Raw genomic sequence first — 20,032 nt, forward strand, 5'->3', positions numbered from 1 at the left:
AGGGGTCCCATCCCTGCCCTGGAGCCCCACCTCACGGCAGCATGCCAACAGACACAAGGTATGGGGGCGTTCCTGGGGGTCAGACCCCAACCCCTAGCCCCAGGAAGCCCTGGCTGTCCCACCCCACTGAGACCAGCATCCCTGGGACCCCCACCCATTTCCTGAAGCCCCACCACAGTCTCCAAGGCTCCTGTTGCCACCCTGAGCTGCCAAGGTGGGCCTGGGCCTCAGTCTCCCTGTCCGCACCCCACCCTGCCCCACCTGGGAGAAGGACGCTGGATCCTTCCATCTCCTGTGCCCCCTCCCCGCACCTCCTCAGACATCCCTGGCTCCATCCCACCCACCAGCCCCCGGGGTCACCCCCACATCAGGGGTGGGCCTACCTTTCCGACACTGCCAGGGTTGTCCTTAACCTTGGAGGCGGCCCTGAGCAGGCAGGGGGGCGTGGGGGGCGGCCACAGCTGCAGGACCCCGCTGAAGTCTGTGGGGTAGGGGGAGGCGCTGCGGGCAGCAGGGGCCGGCGGCGGATGAGGCTTCTTGCGCTTGGAGGCCAGGCTGAGCTTCTGGGCGGCCCTGGGGAGGGGAGGAGAGGGGGCAGGTGGGGCACTCGGTGGTGTCCTGGTCATCTGCCCCGCCCCAAGTCGGCCCCACAGCCCAGTAGGGGCCCCAGGGCTGGGGCTGTCCTGTCCTGTCCCGGCCAGGCGACAGACGCCCCTCCCCTCACCCTGCACTGAGCGCGCCCTCTTCCCACCAAGCTCCGTCTGCCCTGGGTCCGCAGCCCAGCAGCTGCTGCAGGGTGGGGGGCAGGCTGGAGCGTGTGGGGTCAGCCACTCATAAGCTGTGTGAGCCGGCCATGGTGGCTTAGTCTCTGTGCCTCAGTCTCCCCATCGCTAACGTGGGCTGACACGACCAGCACAGGCCCTCGTGTGCAGCCCCGAGGAGCTAAAGCGTCCAAGGCACCCAGGGCAGTGCCAGCGGACAGGAGAAGCTCAATGAAGCCTGGTGTTCCCGTGATCGCCGTGGCCCCCAGCCCCACCCCACCGCCCTAGCTGGGCCTCCGGATCCTACCGGAAATGCTGCCCCTGCTGCCTCAGCCTCCAAGGCCACTCAGCCCAGGGAGGCGCCTCCAGCAAGGCCCCAACAGTCCCTCCCCGCTTCGCCACCATCCTCAGCCCGGCACTGGAGCCCTGTGTGATGTGGCCCCGCCAGACCCCCACGGCGTCCCCAGGGAACCCACAGTCTGCCCCAGGCCCCGGGGTCTTCACCCACCCTGGAGAGGCTTCTGGCACACATGTGAGAGCCACTGTTCCAGACTCCCAGAGCACCCTCCTACACACGCACACACACGCGTGCTCATGCACACGCACACGCGTGCACGCACACATGCACGCGCGTGCACACGCACACACATGCACACCACAAGCCCGCCACGCTCCTGGGTCTTGGTTCCCACTGACCCTCCCGCCAGGGTCTCCCCACAGCGGCTCCAGCACATCTTCCCCACGGCACCAAGTGAGAGTTCGCCCAGCATCAGAGCCCCCACCCTCCAGCACAGGTGACACCAGGTGACACAGATGGGCCTGGGTCCATGTTCACACTCCACCCCCACTGCCCGGATGGCCTGGCCTCAGTCACCCCGTTCACGTGGACGGGGGCCCCCAGAGAGAGGGGGTATGCTGGGATGTGAGCTGAGCCCGGGGCTGAAGCACCAACACCCACCTGCATCTCTCTTCTGCACCCTACGGGACCCAACCCCTCCTCCCAGAGCCCCACCTCCGAAGGACACCCACAGAAGGACCTGCCCACACAGGGCAGCCCAGCCGTCAGCCAGCCTCCCACCCTGCGATCTACCGCCGGCATTTTGGTTAACCCCACTCATCTTTAATAGGAGTTGTCTTTTAAGAGACCCCAGGGACGGCTTTCCTCCTAGTGAGGTGTCATGGCGGGAAATAAAAGTAATCTACGATGCGTGGCGGATCCTTAATAGAGCGGTGGCCGGTGGCGCCCCGGCGGGGCGGGGGCAGAGCGGGGGCTGTGGAGAGTGGAGCCCACACGCTGCCCAGGAGGAGCCCAAGCACCTGGGGGCACAGGGAGCCCTGAGCCAGGGCACTTGGTTTCTCGGGCCACAACCCCACATGAGCCCGATTCCTGCCTGAGCCCCATATTTGTAAACCTCAAAACTCCCTGAGAATCACACTGCAGACCAGGGGCAGAATAGAGGCTGAGAGCATCGTCTGGGTGCAGGAGGAGGAGTGGGGGCGAGGGGGGGGGCACAAGCAACTCCAAGAAGGCACAGGGCACGGCCACTAACCCAAACTGCAATGTGACCGACCCTGGGGGCAGTCAGGGCTGGGCAGGGTGAGGACCAGGGAGACCCGGGCAGGGGGCCGTGGGAGTCTGGGGTTCCTCCACCCTGGCCACCCCCCAGCCTCGGACACGGTCCTGGACCCCAACTACCCTAGGGTACGCCACAGCTTCCTGCCAGCCGCCCCGTGGGAAGGAGCTACAACCTGACCCGGAGAACGAGCCCCCAGCAGGCAGCCCCAGGGGATGTAGAGGCTGAGAAGGACCCGTGGTGATGGGTAAGGCACTGGGGGAGCCCAGAGCAACTTCAGTAGGAACGTCCAGTCTGCAGAGACCATGACCGGAGGGCAGTGCTTTGCCTGGTAGATCACACAGGAGGCCATAGATGGCTCTGCACCCTTCGTGACCCTCTCAAGAGCCAGGGGTCCACAGCACAGCCCTCGGCGCACTCAGGTCACCCTCAGGGCCCTAGCAGAGCAGCATGGGAGGTGTCCTTCCCCACTGGACCCCTTCTGGTCACACTTGGACAGAGGTTGGGCCTGGCACTTTCTGAGGTCCTGCCAGCCTGGGAGTCTGGAATATCATTGGCCAGGCGTCTCCACCCTGTGGTCTGACATAACTCGGGGCACCCCCTCCTCCCTCCCCATGTCAGACCATAACTCAGGGCACCCCCTCCTCCCTCCCCAGCCCTGTGGTCAGCCCCCGAGGGACTGGGAGCCGAGGACCTGTGCCCTGGCCCGCCCAGCCCTCCAGGTTCTGCTCTTACAGGCTCACCCCACCAGGCATGACTCAAAGGCATGTCACTGCATTAACAAGGGCCCAGGACGGGCACTCTCTCCTTTGATGAAATCCAGGCCCCTGTTAACTACCAGTACAAACCCACAGCTGCACCTCAGTCCATAGGCCCGGGGGCAGTGGGGGGTGGGGGGGGTGGCTGGGCTGGCCCTCAAGCCTCAAGGGCTGCAGCCTTCTGGAGGCACAGACCTGGTTCCTGACCAGTGAAGGCACAGAGAGCAGGGGCAGGGGGTGCCGGGACTCACAGAGCACCCCACCCAGGACCAGGACGACCCACTGCACTGTTGGAGGTGGGGGCCCAGGGTGGGGCCTGCAGGGGTGAGGAGTAGCAGGAGGCGAGACATGCAGGGGATCGTACGCAAGTCTGAGTGGCCTGGCTCTGAAGAGAAGACTGGACAAAGAGCAACTTCACCCCTCAGAAGATACTCTTTCAGGAAGCCCACCGTGATGCCCTCAAGCTGGGCTTCGCAGAGCCTTCTGCTCCTATAGGAACCCGTCCCCGTCCTGAGACACAAGTCCACCAGGTGGGGTCTCCCAAGGGCAGGTGTTTGCCAAGCCCAAGGCAACACGGGAAGCTCAGGACGCCCTGACACGGCTGGGCGCGGGGGTGTGAGTGAGCGAGTGGGTGAGTCAGTGGGTCAGTGAATGAGTGAGTGAGTGCACAGGTGCCCGGGTCAGCAGGTGCCTGGGTCATCGGGTGCGCAGGTCGGTGGGTGTGTGGGTCGGTGGGTGCAGGGGTCAGCAGGTGGGCAGATCAGTGGGGGCAGGGATGCATCAAGGAGCAGATGCATGACTGAGTGGGTACGCAGGTGAGGGGGTGCATGGGTGCATGGAGGAGCGGGCGTGAGGGTGAGCAGGTGCTCAGGGGAGCAGGTGAGGGAGTGCAGGGGCAAAGGGTGCGTAGGTGAGAAAATGAATGAGTGGATGGATGAATGAGTGGGTGAGCAAATGAATAAGTGAGTGGATGAGCAGGTACGCGGGAGCAAGGAGTGGGTGCGTGGGTGAGCTGGTGCTCAGGGGAGCGGGTGCGTGGATGAGGGGGTGTGCGGTGAACAGATGAGCGGGTGTGCAGGATGAATGGATGCATGGCTGAATGAATGAGCGAGTGAGTGGCTGGGAAATGGGCACCTCCAACTCCCCTCAGGGAAGAGTTCGCCTTTTTACAAAGAAAAAGCACCTCTTCCAAATGAGAAGGTGGTTTCCCAGGCAGTTAGCCTTGATGGCGAGGCCCTTACCCATGTGAGGGTCTCGGGGCTTTTTGGACATGTGTGGGCATTGGGCATGGCCAACCCATGTTGGCCTAACTCGTTGGGCCAGGATGAGGCTGGTGGCCCCGGCCACGCCCCACCCACCCTGCATCCAGCCCACAGGGAACTGCCACCCACAGGCCCCGGGAGCCCCCAGATCTGCCCACGGGGGGCCCAGAGGTGCAGGGCTGCCAAGAGGGCCCTAGGCCGCTGACACAAGGGACCAAGGTCCCCACAGCCAGAGCTCTGACACCTACTACCATGGCGGGAGATTTTCGTGTCCCCTGGGACCCTCACCCGGAGACTGTGAGGCTTCCTCCGCCCCAGCTTGGAGGTAAGAGGCACTCCCCGCAGAGCGCCCCTGCTCTGGGTGCCCCCGGGCAGCAGCCCCTAGGGTTCGGGACCTCTGCTGGGTGCCGGGCCTGACATTCCGTGGGCTAGGCGTCCAGGCAGACACCAGGGAGGGGGCTCCACGGCGGCTGCAATGGGGGTGGGGGGGGCAGCTGAGTGTAGCGGGACGTCCTGGCTCCCGAAGGAAACGCACCCCTCGCCCTCCCAGCCCCTGTCCAGGAGACCCCAGCCATTCTTCCAAAGCATCCATCTACATTCAGGAATTTGGGAGGTGACCCCCAGAAAGGCCCGAGAGCCCACTAATGGAGACACCTTGGAGGAGGGGCGAGGGGAGGTGGGAGTGGGAGGCTCAGGAAAGGGGAGTCAAGGTCACAAAAGCCTCCAGAAAAAACGTAATTATGGTCGCCCGCGCCATGTAGCCCAGCCCTTTCAGAACTCAGGTCAGGTCGGCCTACTGAGCTCTCAGCCAAGGCCATGGCCGCCAAGCCTGAAGGGCCCAGCAGGGCCCAGCTGAGGGGCGCTCTATGGTCCATAAGCAGTAATGAGGCCCTGGGCACCTGGTCCCCATGCAACCACGTTCCACCTTGGTTTCCCCACATCGGGGTGAGTAGCTCAGAGGTAGTGGGACGGCCTGAGGCTAGGGCCAGCCCGCGGGCAGTGCTCCAGGAACAAAGGAGAACCCACACGCCCAACCTCTCCCCCATTCTGCCTCCATTCGGCAAAGGCCAGACTCAGCACTCCAGCTCCACCTCCAAGGCCCTCAACAGCATGGACAGCACTCTGCTCTGTCCCTTCCGATGGCGCACTGCCATCAAAGCTGTCTCCACAGAATCCCAGCCAGCGAGCCAAGGGGCAGGGCATGGGCTGGGCTCAGGTGGGAGCACAGAACACATACCCCACGCATGCCTGAGGCCCCCCAGGGCGGGACCTCTCAGGGACCCTAGACAAGCCCCTTCTCTCTCTGAGCCACAGCCTCCCCCACCGCACCCACACGAGCACTCCCGTCCCACCCAGGGGTTAGGGGTCCTACAGCCCCAGCGAGCAGACGGGCTCTGACCTGAGTCAAGCACAAGCTCTAGATGGCATTCCCCACCAGACGCCCCCCCCGCCCCAGCTTGGCCCATGACTCTTCTAGAAGCTGCTGCAATTCAGGGCCATCCAACAGGCTGGAAGTAATGGAAGCAGGCAGCGCTCCCCGCCTCCCGCCCCATCGGAAAACTTGCCTCCCGCTGTCCCCAGCACTTGTTTCTATGGTAACTTCCCAAGGTCAGCAGCAGCCTGGCTCCAATGGAGACAAAAGGCAGCCGGCACCTGCTCTGCGGGCCACAGGGTTACTAATGAGCCAGTGTGGCCCCCACAACCAGGGACCACTGGAGCCACTCTTCCTTTCCAGAGGCTGAAGTTCCTCCCGCAAGCATGGCCTGACCGAGCACCGCCACCACGGACAGCCCTAGAGACAGGGCGAACCCGGAAGGGACCTCCCCCACTGCCCCACATTGCCCCTCTCGTGCCCTGCACAGGGACTCCTGAGCCGCGGGGCAGGCCCCCCACCTGCCCCACAGCCAGAGTGCTCCCCAGCCCGTCACACGCACCACCACTCACTCCCCAGGCAAACCCGCAGCCCCTGCTGATAAGGCGCCCGGCTCCAGCCGCCAGCGCATGATTCATGGATGAGCTTATCAGTGCCCGCCAGGGCTGCTAATGGGACAGTGACCCGCGGCTGGGCCTGCCATTACCGTTCATTACCACCATTATAACCCGTAATCCACAGTCCTCCGCGCAGGATGAAGGCTCGGCCTCCTGTGTGCAGAACCTGAGCGCCCTGCCGGGAGGGGTGAAGCCAAAGCACAGCTCCCCAGGGGCAGCAGCAGGGGGCAAGGGGGAGGAACCCCTGCTCCCACACCACTTCCCACCCCCGCACCTGCCGGGCCTGGGCTACACCAGCCCACATCCCCAGGACCTGAGGACCTGGAGGGACCAAACCCAGGGCTCCAGTCCCATCCACGCACCGGAGCTCCGGCTGGGACAGGACCGCGCGAGCTCCAGGGCTCTAGCAACAGTAAATGTGCCCGCAGCCACCCCCTCCCCCGAGGGACTCTGCCCTCCAGGACACCCTCCCTAGCTCACCCCAACGTCCTCCTTCACCCCAGGACCCTCCCTCAAGCCCCATCCACCCCCGCTGCCCCCAAGCCTGTGGCAGCCTGCTATCCAGAACCCCAGCCCACACGGGCCCAGCCCACGCCCCAGGACGTGCAGGGCTGAGCCTCCTCAGGTGGGGCCGCCACGGAGATCACCTCGCTGCAACTCTGAGGAAAGCACCATCTGACAGGAGAGTAAACTGAGGCACAGACGGCTTGTGTGACTTGTCTGCAGTTACACAGCTCAGAAGGGGCAGAGACTCCGTTCAAACCCTGTCCGTGGCTGCGTCCACCCCCAGGCCGAGAGGCCTCCGATGCCCGTGGCTGCCAATGTGGTGCCCGGTGGCAGCACGCTCCCCCACCCCCGGTCCGCCCAGGCTGCCGTTCTGGCTGGGAAGGCCCGCGGGCCCCAGGGGCCAGCAGCCGAGGTCCCCCCCCAGCAGTGCTTGTCTGAGGGGGGTCCCGAGCCAGACCCAGGCCCCGCCGAGAGGCCACGGAGGACTTACCTAATGAAGAAGGAGGCTGCCGCTGACGGGCCCGTGGAGCCCACCGCCGGGGCGCCCGGGGCCGGGCTGACCAACGCTGTTGTGCAGGCCCCGCTGCGGCCCCACAACTTCGACACGCCGTCAGAGCCTAAGGTGGGGGTGCCATCCCGGACCGTGTCTGCCACCGCCACGGCAGCCACCGCGGCTTCAGCCTGGTGGGAAGGAGGGAGGCTGCGTGAGGGACACACACGTGCTGGGGAGGCCGAGCTGCGCGCCCCAGAGCCCCAGCATGCTCCCCGGGGCCCCGCACTCATGGGACCTGCCAGCCCAACAGAGCCCACGGAGCAGATGTGGACACATGTGCCCACCCAGGGACCAGACTTTCTAGCCTCTCCCACATCAAGTTCCAGAAATGTTGTGAGCACAGCAGTCAAGACAGAGGGACAGGGATCCCCACACCCCTCACCCCGGGTCATCCACCTGGGAGCACCCAGAGGCACGAGCCAAGAAAAAACCACAATAAATATTTGTCACAAGTACTAATTGCCCTGTGTATGATAATGTATGATGTTCCCGTCATCTGAAATACTACTCTGGCATTTCCAACTAATTAGCTAAAATAAATTCTAGAAAGGGAGACAGCCCCGTAATGAAGCACAAATGTAATTGAATGATCCCTAAGTCGGCGCCAGCAAACTTGAGATCCGGCCACCATATATTATGTTTATGTGCACTTGTCGGGCCCTGGACCCCCAGGCCAGACCTGGCCCCCGGCAGAGCGGGGGAAGGAAGCAGCCTGCCTCAGCCTGGCCACCCCCAGCCCCATCCGCTGCCCCAAGGGCCCCCTGTCCCCAGCCTCCAGGGCTCCCCGGAGCACTGCCTTAGGCATCCTCTGGCCTAGCCGGGGAGGACGGGCATCCCCATGCTGACAGGACGTGGGCCTGCCCAGTGACCCTGAGGGTGAGGAGCCCGGGCAGCAGTCACATTCTGGAGGGCCCAATGTCCTCGGGATCTCCCAAGTGACACAGCCAGAGGCCAGGGTGGCAGCAGGACAAGCCACCACACGCCCCAGAGGAACGTTCTGAAGCAGGTCCTGCCACCTTGGGGCAGCACCACCCCCCACCATGGCGGAGGGTCTCACTCTGCCCAGCCCATGGTCAGCACCAGCTTCCAAACCCCTCTTGGGACACAGTAAAACCATGTCTGCAAAGGAAGGTCACAGAGAGCCCCACTCTTTAAGCTAGATGGGAGCCACACACCACCCCTGCCCTGGCCCCCAGAGCCCCAGCCACTCCCCCAGGGCTTCGAGGACAGGTCAGTAGCAGAGAAGGGTGAACCTGAAACAGCTCAGGCCCTTACCCACCTCACCCTGCACCTGCCCTGCCTCTGCCCAGAGGGCAGGAACTCCTACGCATCCCTCAGAACGCAGCCCAGCCAGCCCTCTCCTTCTCCAGGCCACTCCCTGTCCCTGCCCAGGTGCCCGGTCCTGGCCTCCCTGGCCCGCTGACCCCTCCTCAGCTTCCCTCAGTCTGTCCAATGCTTCCTGCGCCCCACCCCCAGGAGTAATAGGGCCGTGCTCAGCATCATAGTTTCCGATTCCACCAGCTTTCATGAGCACCTTTCATGTCCTATCACGCATACCTGGTCTCCTCCACATCCTTGTGCTAACACCCTGCCTGGCACATTGCAGGTGCTCCATAAATTTGTCTTCCAGGGGCACAGAGCCTGGCAGGGACACAGACACAGGACAGACCCAGCCCACGGCTGGGAGGCCACCCCTAGGCCTGAGGGAAATGGGGCTGCTGGAACGGAGGGGGCACCAGCTCACAGGGAACATTCCAGAAGGAGGGTCAGCCAGGCCTAGACCTAGCCAACAAGAACCCAAAGCTGCTTCACCTCCAGGAGGCTGCGGAAGCTCAGGGCAAATGCGTGAGTAACACGGGGCAGCCAGCCCTAAGGACTCCCTGATGGGTGGACATCTGCCTGTCCTCCCATTCCTGCCTCACACGCACATGATACATAATCCTCCGTGGCCTCAAACATGAATTCTTTGGCATCCAGCCCCCGGGGCAGCTCTGCCGTGGGGCCCAGGCCCAGCAGCCCGGGCCAGGCCTGGTCACTCCGTTCAGTGAGGCATCCTGGACAGCAGGGGACCAAAGCAGGGGTGGGGTCACAGCGGGGGCAGAGCCACCGCACCACGGCCCTCCAGGGCCCCTCCGTCCACTCCCACAGAGCCCGGGCCAGCCCACCGTCACATGCAGCCTGTCCGCCTCCAGCCAGAACGTTCTGGCACCACCCGGCGAGGGTGCAGGCCGCCCGCACTGACCTGTCTCAGGAGTCCCGCACGCGCCTCGGCTCCACCATCCCACGAGCTGCCGAGACACGGCTCCGGCCATCGGGACGGCCACTGCCGATTCCTGCCAGAAGCAGAACCCGGGCATGCCACAAGAAGCCGGAGGGGGCGGGAGGGAGGGCGGCGGGAGAGACGACCACAACAGGAGGGCAGAAGAAAGGGGGTGGAGGGGCGGGGCGGGCGGGCGGCCAAACGCCAGCGCAGCAGCGAAGGAGAAGCATGAAGACAGGAGAGCGTGAGGCCGGCCACAGCGTCCCGGGCCCCGGCGGAGGTGCCCAACACCAGCCAGCGCCACCGGGCAGGGGGGCGGGGGGGGGGAGGGGGTTCCGTGGAGCACAGTTTGGGAAACGCCAGGCCAACCCTTCTCAGGCACGCTCCGGGCCTGAGCTCCAACACCCATCCAGGTCTGGCACGTGAAGGAGAGGGTGAGCAGCTCCCTGGGGGTCACTTCGAGCCACGGGGCGGGGGGGGGGGGACAGCCGAGGGGGCGGGAGGCTAGGGACAGCCAGGACCGAATCGTTTAGACAGTCTGGACCCAGCGCGGGGCACGGGCGGCTCACAGGGCATGTGCCCGGAACCAGAGGTTCAGGGGGCAGACCCACCTGCCCCTCGAAGCTCCGCCTGGTCACCCAGAGGGGGCCTCAGGCTAGGGACATCCTGACCCTTACAAGTGCCCTGTCCCACCCCCCAGCCCCCAGCCCTGGTCACAGAAGCAGCCTCACTGCAGCACCACATGGAGGAGGGGGCCGTCTGGTCCAACGTCCATTCCATGGGCGGGTAAACTGAGGCCCAGAGAGGGCGCCAGGAATGGGCCCGGTCAGAGAGACAGGCCAGAACCCTCTACCCCCTGCCAGCCCAGCCACATCCCTGAGGATGGGTGGTCACCCACCAGAGGCCCCACCGGGGATCCCAGGGCCAGGGGCAGGCAAGCAGGCTGGTACAGGGGGCAGCGATACTCCCAAGCTGGTACCACACAACCTGCTCCCAGGCCTCCACCAAAATGACCTCACCTCCTGTTCTGTACATCAAAGAAGTGTGCAGCACCTCCTCCAGGAAGCCCTCCATCCTCCCTATCCAGGCAGGGCCTCCACTGTCCCAGCCCCCATGACCCATCAGGAGCCCCTGGCTCTGGGTTCTCCCTGGACTCTGAGCCCTGGGCCCCAGGCAGAACGTGTCTGCAGGACACGGGAAGGTTTACACAGACTCTGCTGGCCTGGCAGCAGCACCATGGACAATTGAGCCCCCCCAGCTGCCCCAGCCGGTGCGCCTCCCAGCCGACCGTGCACTCTCATGGTCTCTGGCTGTGAGATGAGTGCAGGTGTCCTGTGAACATCTGTCAGCATTGGGGGGGGGGGGGGGCAGGCTGCAGTTCACAGCCTGACCCAGGGAAGCAGGCCAGGGCAGAGGAGCTGGGGGGCCCACGGCCATCACCACAGCCAGGGCAGCGACAGGCCAGAGCCTGGCTCCCGCACGCACCTCCGTCCTCTACAGTGGCAGAGCTGCCTCTACCCAACGTCAGACTGTCCACCACCAGGGGGGCCCCATAACCAGGAAGCATCACTGGACACTGGGGATGTGGAAGGAGCCAGAAAGGGCCGAGCTCGGTGCTCCCAGACGAGGGAGGTGGGCTTCAGTTTTGATTACAGCCGTGGCTAGCTCCCCAGATGGCCAGGCCCATGACTTGACCCCCTGCAGGACCATGGGGCAGGCTCACAGCCACAGCACCCAGAATGTTCCAGCCCTCAGAGCCCGGGGTCCTCCAAAGACCACCCCTGGCACAATCTGCCTCCTCTCCATGCACTAGAACAGAGGACAGCAGCCCGGCCCTCCCGGCCAGAGGGCTCCACAAAAGAGTCATGCCCCAGGGCCGTGGAGGGCCTGTTGTGCAGACTCACAGCCCGACCTCCAGAGGCACTTCCTCCTGATAGTTTAACATTCCAGAGCCACTTCTAGCAATCGATGCCCTGGTTCTGAGGAAATTACCTCATCTGAATCCTAAAGTTCTATTTATGCTTCTAATAATCTCCCCATTGATCTCCAAGACTGTTGTCTAATTATAAATCCATTCCCACCCACCCCGAACGCAATCAATGTGCACATAAAACAGAGAGAGAGCCTTAAATGCCCACGTTTTACAATGCGCTGGCTGCAGGTGGGGCTGCCCGGCAAGAGGCCAGCAATACCCCCCCGGGGCCCACAGAGGCATAAAGCCTCCCAACGCCGGCTGCACCGACCCCACTCGCTCCCACTGTCAGCTCCTGTCCATCTTCTACCTCCTGGGCACTCTCAGAGCAAAGGCCGACCGCCCTCTCTGCCCGGCCCTCCAGGCCCCAGCAAGACATGCATTCAGCTCCCTCCCCAGCTAAGGAGCCCCCTGCTATTGCCGGTGGCCCCCACACTTCCCACCACACCATGGTGCTGGGCCCACCATCTCTGACGCATCCCTCTGGGCCCAGCTCAATGCCACTTTCTCCAGGAAGCCACCCAGCTCTCCTGAGCTGCCTCCCCAACTCAGTGCTGCCCCCCAGCACATTCCTCCCGGGAAGCCCAGCTCTCAGGCCAGGAGGTCCCCTACATGCATGGTGGGAGCTGGCCTCCCTCTTCTTGGTTTCACCCCAGGATTTAATAATAGAGGAGTGAGAAGCAGCAAGACCACACCCAGAGGGCATCTTCACACCAACGGGAAGCTAGTACAAGACCCCAAGTTCTTCCCTGAGCCCCTGTGCACCCCATCCCCAAGCTGCCAAGGGCCAGGGAGGCCCTAAGGACAAAGTGCCCTCTGGAGGACCAGCCCCAGCAATGGGTCACAGGGTCCAGCTCAGGATCTCTTCAAAGACCATGCCAGAGGTAGGAATACCAATCAGCATGACCTCACTGAACTCAGAGGGGCCAACGAGCTGAGGGGTGGGGACAGGGCAGGGGTCTGTCCTGCTTTAGGATTGTATGCGACCTTGCCCCAGCAGCTAAGGACCCTCCCTGGGCCTCCATCCCCCATGGCCCCACGGAGCACAGAGCCCACAGGGAAGGTCTACCCACTGCCCTATTTCAGAGACACTCACTGGGGAAGATTGTGCAGCCAGCTCTGCAATGACTGGAGAACGGACCAAGCAAAACTAGCTTTCATAGTCATCCACTGACCTCTGCCCCAGCTCCATGGGGGTGGGTGACGCAGGCGGCAACGGGGACACTTCTCCACATATCCGCACACACCAACACAGCCTGGCCTGGGCCCCTGACCCCTCTTCCCCCTCCTCTGCTACCCCAACCCCAGCCCTATCTCCTGACAAGGTCTCACACCTCCAGGGAGACCTCAAGCTTCACACCTCCAGGGAGGCCTGGATGCTTCACACCTCCAAGGAAGCCTCATGCTTCACGCCTCCAAGGAGGCCTCATACTTCACACTTCCAGGGAGGCCTGGATGCTTCACACCTCCAGGGAGACCTCATGCTTCACACCTCCTGGAAGGCCTCTGTGCTTCACACCTCAAGGGAAGCCTCATGCTTCACACCTCCAGGGAGACCTCATGCTTCACACCTCCAGGGAGGCCTCATGCTTCACACCTCCAGGGAAGCCTCATGCTTCACACCTCCAGGGAGGCCTGGATGCCTCATATCTCCAGGGAGGCCTCATGCTTCATACCTCCAGGAAGGCCTCTGTGCTTCACACCTCCAGGGAAGCCTCATGCTTCACACCTCCAGGGAGGCCTCATGCTTCACACCTCCAGGGAGGCCTCATGCTTCACACCTCCAGGGAGGCCTGGATGCTCATATCTCCAGGGAGACCTCATGCTTCACACCTCCAGGAAGGCCTCATGCTTCACACCTCCAGAGAGGCCTCATGCTTCACACCTCCAGGGAGGCCTGGATGTTTCATATCTCCAGGGAGACCTCATGCTTCACACCTCCAACGAGGCCTCCGTACTTCACATCTCCAGGGAGACCTCATGCTTCACACCTCCAGGGAGGCCTGGATGCTTCACACCTCCAGGGAAGCCTTACGTTTCACACCTCCAGGGAAGCCTCACACTTCACACCTCCAGGCAGGCCTCAGGCTTCACACAGGGCCTCCACACAGAGGGTTCCTTCTGCTTAGAAGGTCCTTCCTACTTGTTTGCCTGATGAGCCCCTATGCTGGGCTGTCTGTCAGTCTCAGTCCTCAACTAAATAGGTGGGCACATCTGAGGGCACAGACCCCTGGGAGAAGGCATCCCCTGAGGCTCGGGCAGAGCAGCCAGGTGCTTTCTGGGGAAAGGACTTCCCAGGACAGTTAACCTCATGTACTGCCCAAACCCAAACCAACTCCCTCCAGTGTCCTATGAGACCCCTAATCCAACAACCCCCCCTCCCAACTCCTATCCTAGTATACTTTCCGCTCGATGGAGAACTGGGGGCACAGCAGACACTGGGAGAGACCACCAGCAGCCAAGCTCTGTGGCTAGCGGGAACGCGGCTGGCCTCAGCTCCGCCCTGCAAGGCTGGCTTCATCCCAACCTACAGGGGTGACACCGGCCCAGCGCTCTGCCAGAGGACACCTGGCCCAAGTCCACGGCACCCACAGTGCCCACTGGTGCCCAGAGCTGGTTCCACGGAGGCTGTGCCCCCTGGTGTGGGCGACAATCTGGTGCACCTGAGGAGGAGAGCCTTTGTGGGGGGCACTCTGCCGCCAACTGAAAAGAGGCATCTCCTAAGAGGCCACGGGAGTGGACAGAGACCGCCTCCAACCCCTGCAGGCCTCACCCTACACTCCAAGCTCTGTCAGCTGGGCCACAGCCTGGCGGGGGGGGGGGGGGGGCCTAGCATGGCAGGAGAGCCTGGAGGGGCGGGGCCGCTGGGGACCCCTCCTCACAAGGAGATGTGTCACTCACCCTGAGAAGGAGGGTCTGATCCTGCCCCGGGAGCCCTCCCGTCAGCCCGCAGCACCACACGTGCTCTCAGAAGCAGGAGTGGCCAACTCCCTCCCCGACCACACACGCGGGTGCCATGTGACAGATGCCCCCCAGGGACGCGGGAGGACCCTGCCCACCGTGACTCTGCTGGTGGACTTGACGGGGCCTCCTCCCGTGTGCACAGCCCCTTGATACGGGGGCGGGGGGGGGGGGCACTGAGCCTGCACAGCATGGGCCATGCTGAGATGTGGACAGGGACCCCCAGGAGGGAACCCAGGTCTGACCCAGCTGCCCACTGCCCTGCCTGGTGGTCCCAGGAGGCCAGCAGCCCACCCCGCCCAGCAGACTCACCAGGCAGGATGGCGGCAGGAAGCTGTTGACCCTCGAGACACTCCACATGCCCTCCAGGCACTGCTGGGCCTGGATGGTGACGGTGCTCAGGGCTCCGCCCAGGCCAGCTGGTGCCACCGACACCTGCACACTGGGCCCAGACGGCCAGGCCAGCCCCTTCCTCTTGTCCGGCCCCACCCGGCCCGGCTGCCTGCCCGGCGGGCCAGCAGGCACGGGTGCCTCCCGCGGGCTGCTCCCGGCGCCGGGGCTCGGGGGCACAAGGCCAGGGTCTCCGGGAGGGGCGTCGGGGTCCTCGCGGCTGGCGGGAGCCTGTAGCAGCCGCAGGGCCTCCCGCGTCAGCTGGTTCAGGTGTGTCGTGCAGACGTCACAGCGGGGCTCGGCCTCGGGGCGGCAGGCAGGTGGGGCCCCAGCGGCCGGCAGCTGGTCGAGAAGTAGAGCAGAGAGGCAAGGGTCCTGGGTGGGGGGGCAAGGGACAAAGGTGGTCAGTGCCAGGGCACCAGGACCCAGCCCCTCGTGCCTCACCCCCCGCAGCGCCAGCCCAGCTCATGTTGTGGCCGCCGCATCATCCATAACTGATTAATAAGCCCCAAACAGTTTTGTCAGCATGAGCCCGGCAGGAAAATAATTATCGGAGCTTAATAGTGAGGCCCAGGGCGCCCCCGACAACTACCTGCCTCCTCCCGTCCTCATTACCGAGCTCACTCGCGGCGAACGAGGCATCGGCACGCCCCGCCAACAACCGGCCGCAAGCAGCCCAGGCCAGGTGGTTGAGAAGCCGCCGGGAGGCTCGCAGAAGCAGGGCCAGACCCCCTCTCCCAGCCCGGCCCAGGGCCCTTCCACGGCCTGGCTGCATGCAGTCAGCACCCCCGGGGCCCCCGGCAAAAGCAACATCAGTCCAGAGCCATGAGGGGACCCCCAGCTCGACCCCACTGGAGGTGGGGCGGGAGGGCTGGACACCCTCACCCTGCTTTGGGAAGCCAGGATCTGCGGGACAGTGAACTGCGGCCCATGGGCGCCTGGGTGGCTCAGTTGGTTGGGCGACTGCCTTCGGCTCAGGTCATGATCCTGGAGTCCCGGGATCGAGTCCCGCATCGGGCTCCCTGCTCAGCCGGGAGTCTGCTTCTCCCTCTGACCCTCCCTCCTCTCATTCTCTCTCTCAAATAAATAAATAAAATCTTTAAAAAAAAAAAAAATGAACTGCGGCCCCGCGCTCACCCGTGCCCGCGGACATCAGGCCGCACAGTGACACTGGGAAGGGTGAGCCGGGCAGGCCCAGGTTCGCCTCAGGACGGACACACAAGTGCCAGATGCCCACCCCACTCGACCGCCCGCACGGGCTTAGTTCCCAGCGTCTGTGGGGCTTGGTGGCTGCCAAGCTGTGCGCTGCATGAGGGGGACACATGGATCTCCCTAACTGTGAGCCTGGTGCCCAGAAAGGGCTAAGGACAAAAGCCAGCTCAGCCCAGGGCCTGGAGGTCAGGGAGGGCTTCCTGGAAGAGGTGACACGTCTGGAAGAAGGAGGAGGAGAGAGGCAATCCTCAGAGGGAACCTTACTGCAAAGACGTTATCAAGACTCCTATTCCCTGGGCCCACACCCTGTCCCTCGACCGCCCCACCGGGCTCTGCCTTGGTGCCTCCCTGGGGCAGCCCTGTGGGGACCAGTCAGGGTCTAAGCCAGGGCTAGACCCTCCGCATCCTCCCCTCCCCTGAGAGGCAAGGCCCAGCCACAGGTGCCTGGCCAGGGCAACCCCTCAACCAAGCACTGGCCCAGCCCAGCTGTGGCCATGACCGCCCAGGACTTTCCCAGGGCTCTCCACAGAACCAACCCCATATGCAGGCCCATGTCTTCACCGGGGCCAGCTGGGCAGCTCGGCTGGGCCTCCAGCTGCCCCCCCCCCCCACGCCAGCAGAGACCTGCTCCAACTCCCCGAGCTGGAGCCTTTTCCCTTCCTGGCCCCAGGCCATTCCCTACTGTCCACACAGCAAGACCTGACTCCAGTCCAGCTGCCCTGCTGGCCCCAAAAGGACTATGGCCTCCCCTGATACACCCATCACTCAGAAGAGGAAGCTGAGGCCACCATCCCACCAGGTGCATCTCATTCACTCCAGCCAGGCTCCCCGAGCCTGACCTTGGCCAGCCCGAGCCTGCACACAGATGCTCGGGACCAGCTGTGGCAGGGTGGCCTCGCTGGGAGGGGATGCCGGCTCTGCTCCCCCATCCGTGCTCCACGGAAGCCCCGCTCGGCCTCAGCCACAGACCACTGCCGTCCCCACATACCCCAGGTAGGTCAGCGCCCATGAAAGGGTGGCCTCTGGCCAGGCCAGGCACACCAGCTGCCCGACTTGCAGGCCCCTCCGGAGGGCCTGGGTTTTCTCGGGCGAGGGCTGGTGGGCTCCAGAGCGTCTGAAGCGCCAGAATGTCTGGTCCCGATTAGTGGACACCCCAGCAGGAGGCTGGGCGCAGGGTAGGGGGAGACCCATGGAAACTCTACAGGAGCGCCCACCAGGGCTGGCAGGCAGGGCCACAGATGGAACCCCGACGCCGGTCCCCCAGCCACAGGCCAGGCTCACACAGGGCCCAGCCCGGTCACTTGTCACTCCTGACCTGTTTTCCAGGGCCCGGCTCGGATTACTCCGTTTTTTCCACTCAGCAGGAGGCTGCTAATGGTGGACCTTGCGAGAGGAAGGAAGTGCGGCCTGCTGATGCCATTAGCCGACTTGAAAGGGCGCCCGGCCCCACCCAGCCCCCCCGGCCCCCCCAGGCCCAGCTACCCATTGTTCCAGTGCCTCGGCCTGGCCTGGGGAGCTCGGGCCTCTGGGGGAGCCCCGGGGCACCCCCTGCATGGCTGGCACAGAGGAGGCAGGAAGGAAAGGCAGAGCAGGGGGTGGGGGTGCTCACTGACCTGAGCCTGCACCAGACCCCACCACCACACTGGCCGGGCGCAGGGGGGCTGCAGGCAAGGCGACAGGAAGCCAGAGCAAACCCCCCTCCCAGCTGTGTCATCAGGAATCCAGATGGCAGCTGTCAGGGAGGCCCCAGCCCCACCAAGGCCTCAGGCTCTGGGCATCAAAGCCCCAGGAGGGAACCACGGAGGTCTGCTCCGGTGAAGGGCTTGGGGCGGGGCGGGGCGGGGGGGGGGAGCACACCAAACCCAATTCCTGCGTTATGAGCTCCCAGGAGGCCCAGCCCAGACACACCTGGGCCCATCCCAGGGCCAAAGCCCACCCCAGTGCCCCCCACCCCTTCCCAGCACTGGCAGCCAAGGGGGCCTCCCCATCACTGCAGGGGGCTCAGAGGGCTTTTGGCACGGCAGGGACACGGGGCATCTCTGCAACCTCTGCCTCGTGTCACACACACGAGACAGAAGGACCTGCCCTGGGTGACCACACGGAGACCCCGTGGGGCTGAGCCCCTCTGTCAGGCCAGGCAAGCACTAGGCTGGGCCAGCACGGAGCAGGGCAGGGCGGGGCACGCTTGCTGCTCAGGCCAAAGCAAGCCCACTGAGCAGCACGGGACACTCACTGCACGCTCCTCACCTGGAACCACACGCCCCACACTGGAGGGACCCCAGGCCTCCCCAGTCTGCTGGACCAGCTTGGCAAACAGCAAGCTCCACCGCCCCCAGCACCCTGGCCCAGTGTTCAGGACTCCAAGGAGGGGGGCTGGCACCTTCCACCACACCTGTGACCCCTGGGAGGCTTTCACAGAGACAAAAGCTGGGCAGCCCCTGCAGCCCCACCCCCCTCTCCCCTCCAGGAGCACGGTGGCCTTCAGCCTTCACATCACAAGCCAACAGCCCCAAGACTGCTGTACATGGAGGCTGGGAAGGCTGCGAGGGGCAGCCGGCCCTTCTCCTCTCCCAGCCACGGGAGCCTCCGGGCAGCTCCCAGGGTCCACAGACCCAAGCCCCAGAGGGGTCGTTGACCCAATTTCTGGAATGTTGACCCCCAAAAGCCCCCAGCCGCCAGGCTACTTATCACCCACCCCCTCTCTGGAGCCCAGCACCTTCAGAAAGACAGTGATTACCCCACTGCAAAATATTACTTTTCATTTCCTCTCTACAGTCTAATTAAACAGATATTTTACTTGCATTTGGAAAACATTTTTCTTAATTTGATTCAATTTAGCACTGCATACCACCTACCCATCATGCCACTGGGGTTTTAGGGAGCCTCTCCCCACTTAAAAATAATGACTTGCCATTTTTCATCTCCTTTCTGGGGTCTCCAAGTTGCTTTAAGTAATCCTTCCATTTTCTCCTGCATCGGAGGCCCAGATTGACTTCTCAGGGCCGAACTGCCCCATCGTCCTGCCGGGAGAGGCTTCTCCCAGCCCAGGGCCAGCCGAGCCCACCCACAGGGCGGGACGGGAGCTGACCAGATCCTCAAGCTGAGGCCAACACGGGAGGAAGGAAGGGGCTCTGCTCCCCAGTTGGGAGAAACTCCCAGACCCCAGAGCTGCGAGATGACCCTCCCTGAGCCCGTCACCCTGTCTTTAGAAAGAGGTTCACTGGCAGGGCCTCTAGGAGGACAAACAGACCCAGAAGCCATGCCTGGAAGAGCGCCCTGAGGCCTGGGGGTGCCCCTCCCCGGCCCGCCACACTGTCCACATGGAGCGCGGGGTCCTCCCTGGCCATAACCCCTCTACCTCCTCCTCCCTTCCCTCCACAAACAAAGCGCCCAGGACCGTGACCCTGTGCGGCCACCGCTTCCGGAGCTGACAGCAGGTCCAGGAAGGGACCCCAGCTGCTGGGCCAGGCGCTGCTCTCTCGCGGCTCTGTTGGCGAGGACATTCCAATGTCGCGTGCAGCCTGGTGAACCCGGAGGGGGGGTGGCGGGGGTTCAGTCGGCCAGCCAGCCACACCTGGGCCACCCCAGCCCCTCCCACCAGCCAGGCACCTCACCTCAGGCCCAACTGTCAGCCAGAGGCCCTGCCCACCCAGGTCCCCTAGGGACCTCCGAACCAGACCCTCCCCCATCTGCCAGCCAGAACCCTGGAGGCCACTCCGGGCCCACCGGTCTGCAGTTCTGAAGGCCCCAGAGCCAACACTGACTCCCCTCTTCTCTCAGAGGCCGGGGTGGGGAGAGCGGGGGCTGCAGCCCGGCCCACCCAGCACAGACTG

The 20,032-nt window shown here is 64.1% G+C and overlaps 1 protein-coding gene across 3 annotated transcripts in view; it reads right to left on the minus strand.

Moving 5' to 3' along the window:
- KIF26A (kinesin family member 26A) overlaps positions 1–20,032 on the minus strand; it is a 42,300-nt gene that overhangs the window by 11,752 nt on the left and 10,516 nt on the right. For all 3 annotated transcript variants that reach the window (XM_088024990.1, XM_028113379.2, XM_088024991.1), the window contains exons 3-5: positions 14,910–15,362; positions 7,342–7,532; positions 384–573 (exon numbers count right to left, since the gene is read on the minus strand). In XM_088024990.1, the coding sequence (XP_087881116.1) occupies positions 384–573; positions 7,342–7,532; positions 14,910–15,362 (834 nt within the window). The remainder of the gene's footprint in view (positions 1–383; positions 574–7,341; positions 7,533–14,909; positions 15,363–20,032) is intronic.

Source organism: Eumetopias jubatus, unplaced genomic scaffold, assembly GCF_037043125.1.
Source record: "Eumetopias jubatus isolate StellerSeaLion01/CBP00866 unplaced genomic scaffold, mEumJub1_p1.0 scaffold_7, whole genome shotgun sequence".
Taxonomy (NCBI): domain Eukaryota; kingdom Metazoa; phylum Chordata; class Mammalia; order Carnivora; family Otariidae; genus Eumetopias; species Eumetopias jubatus.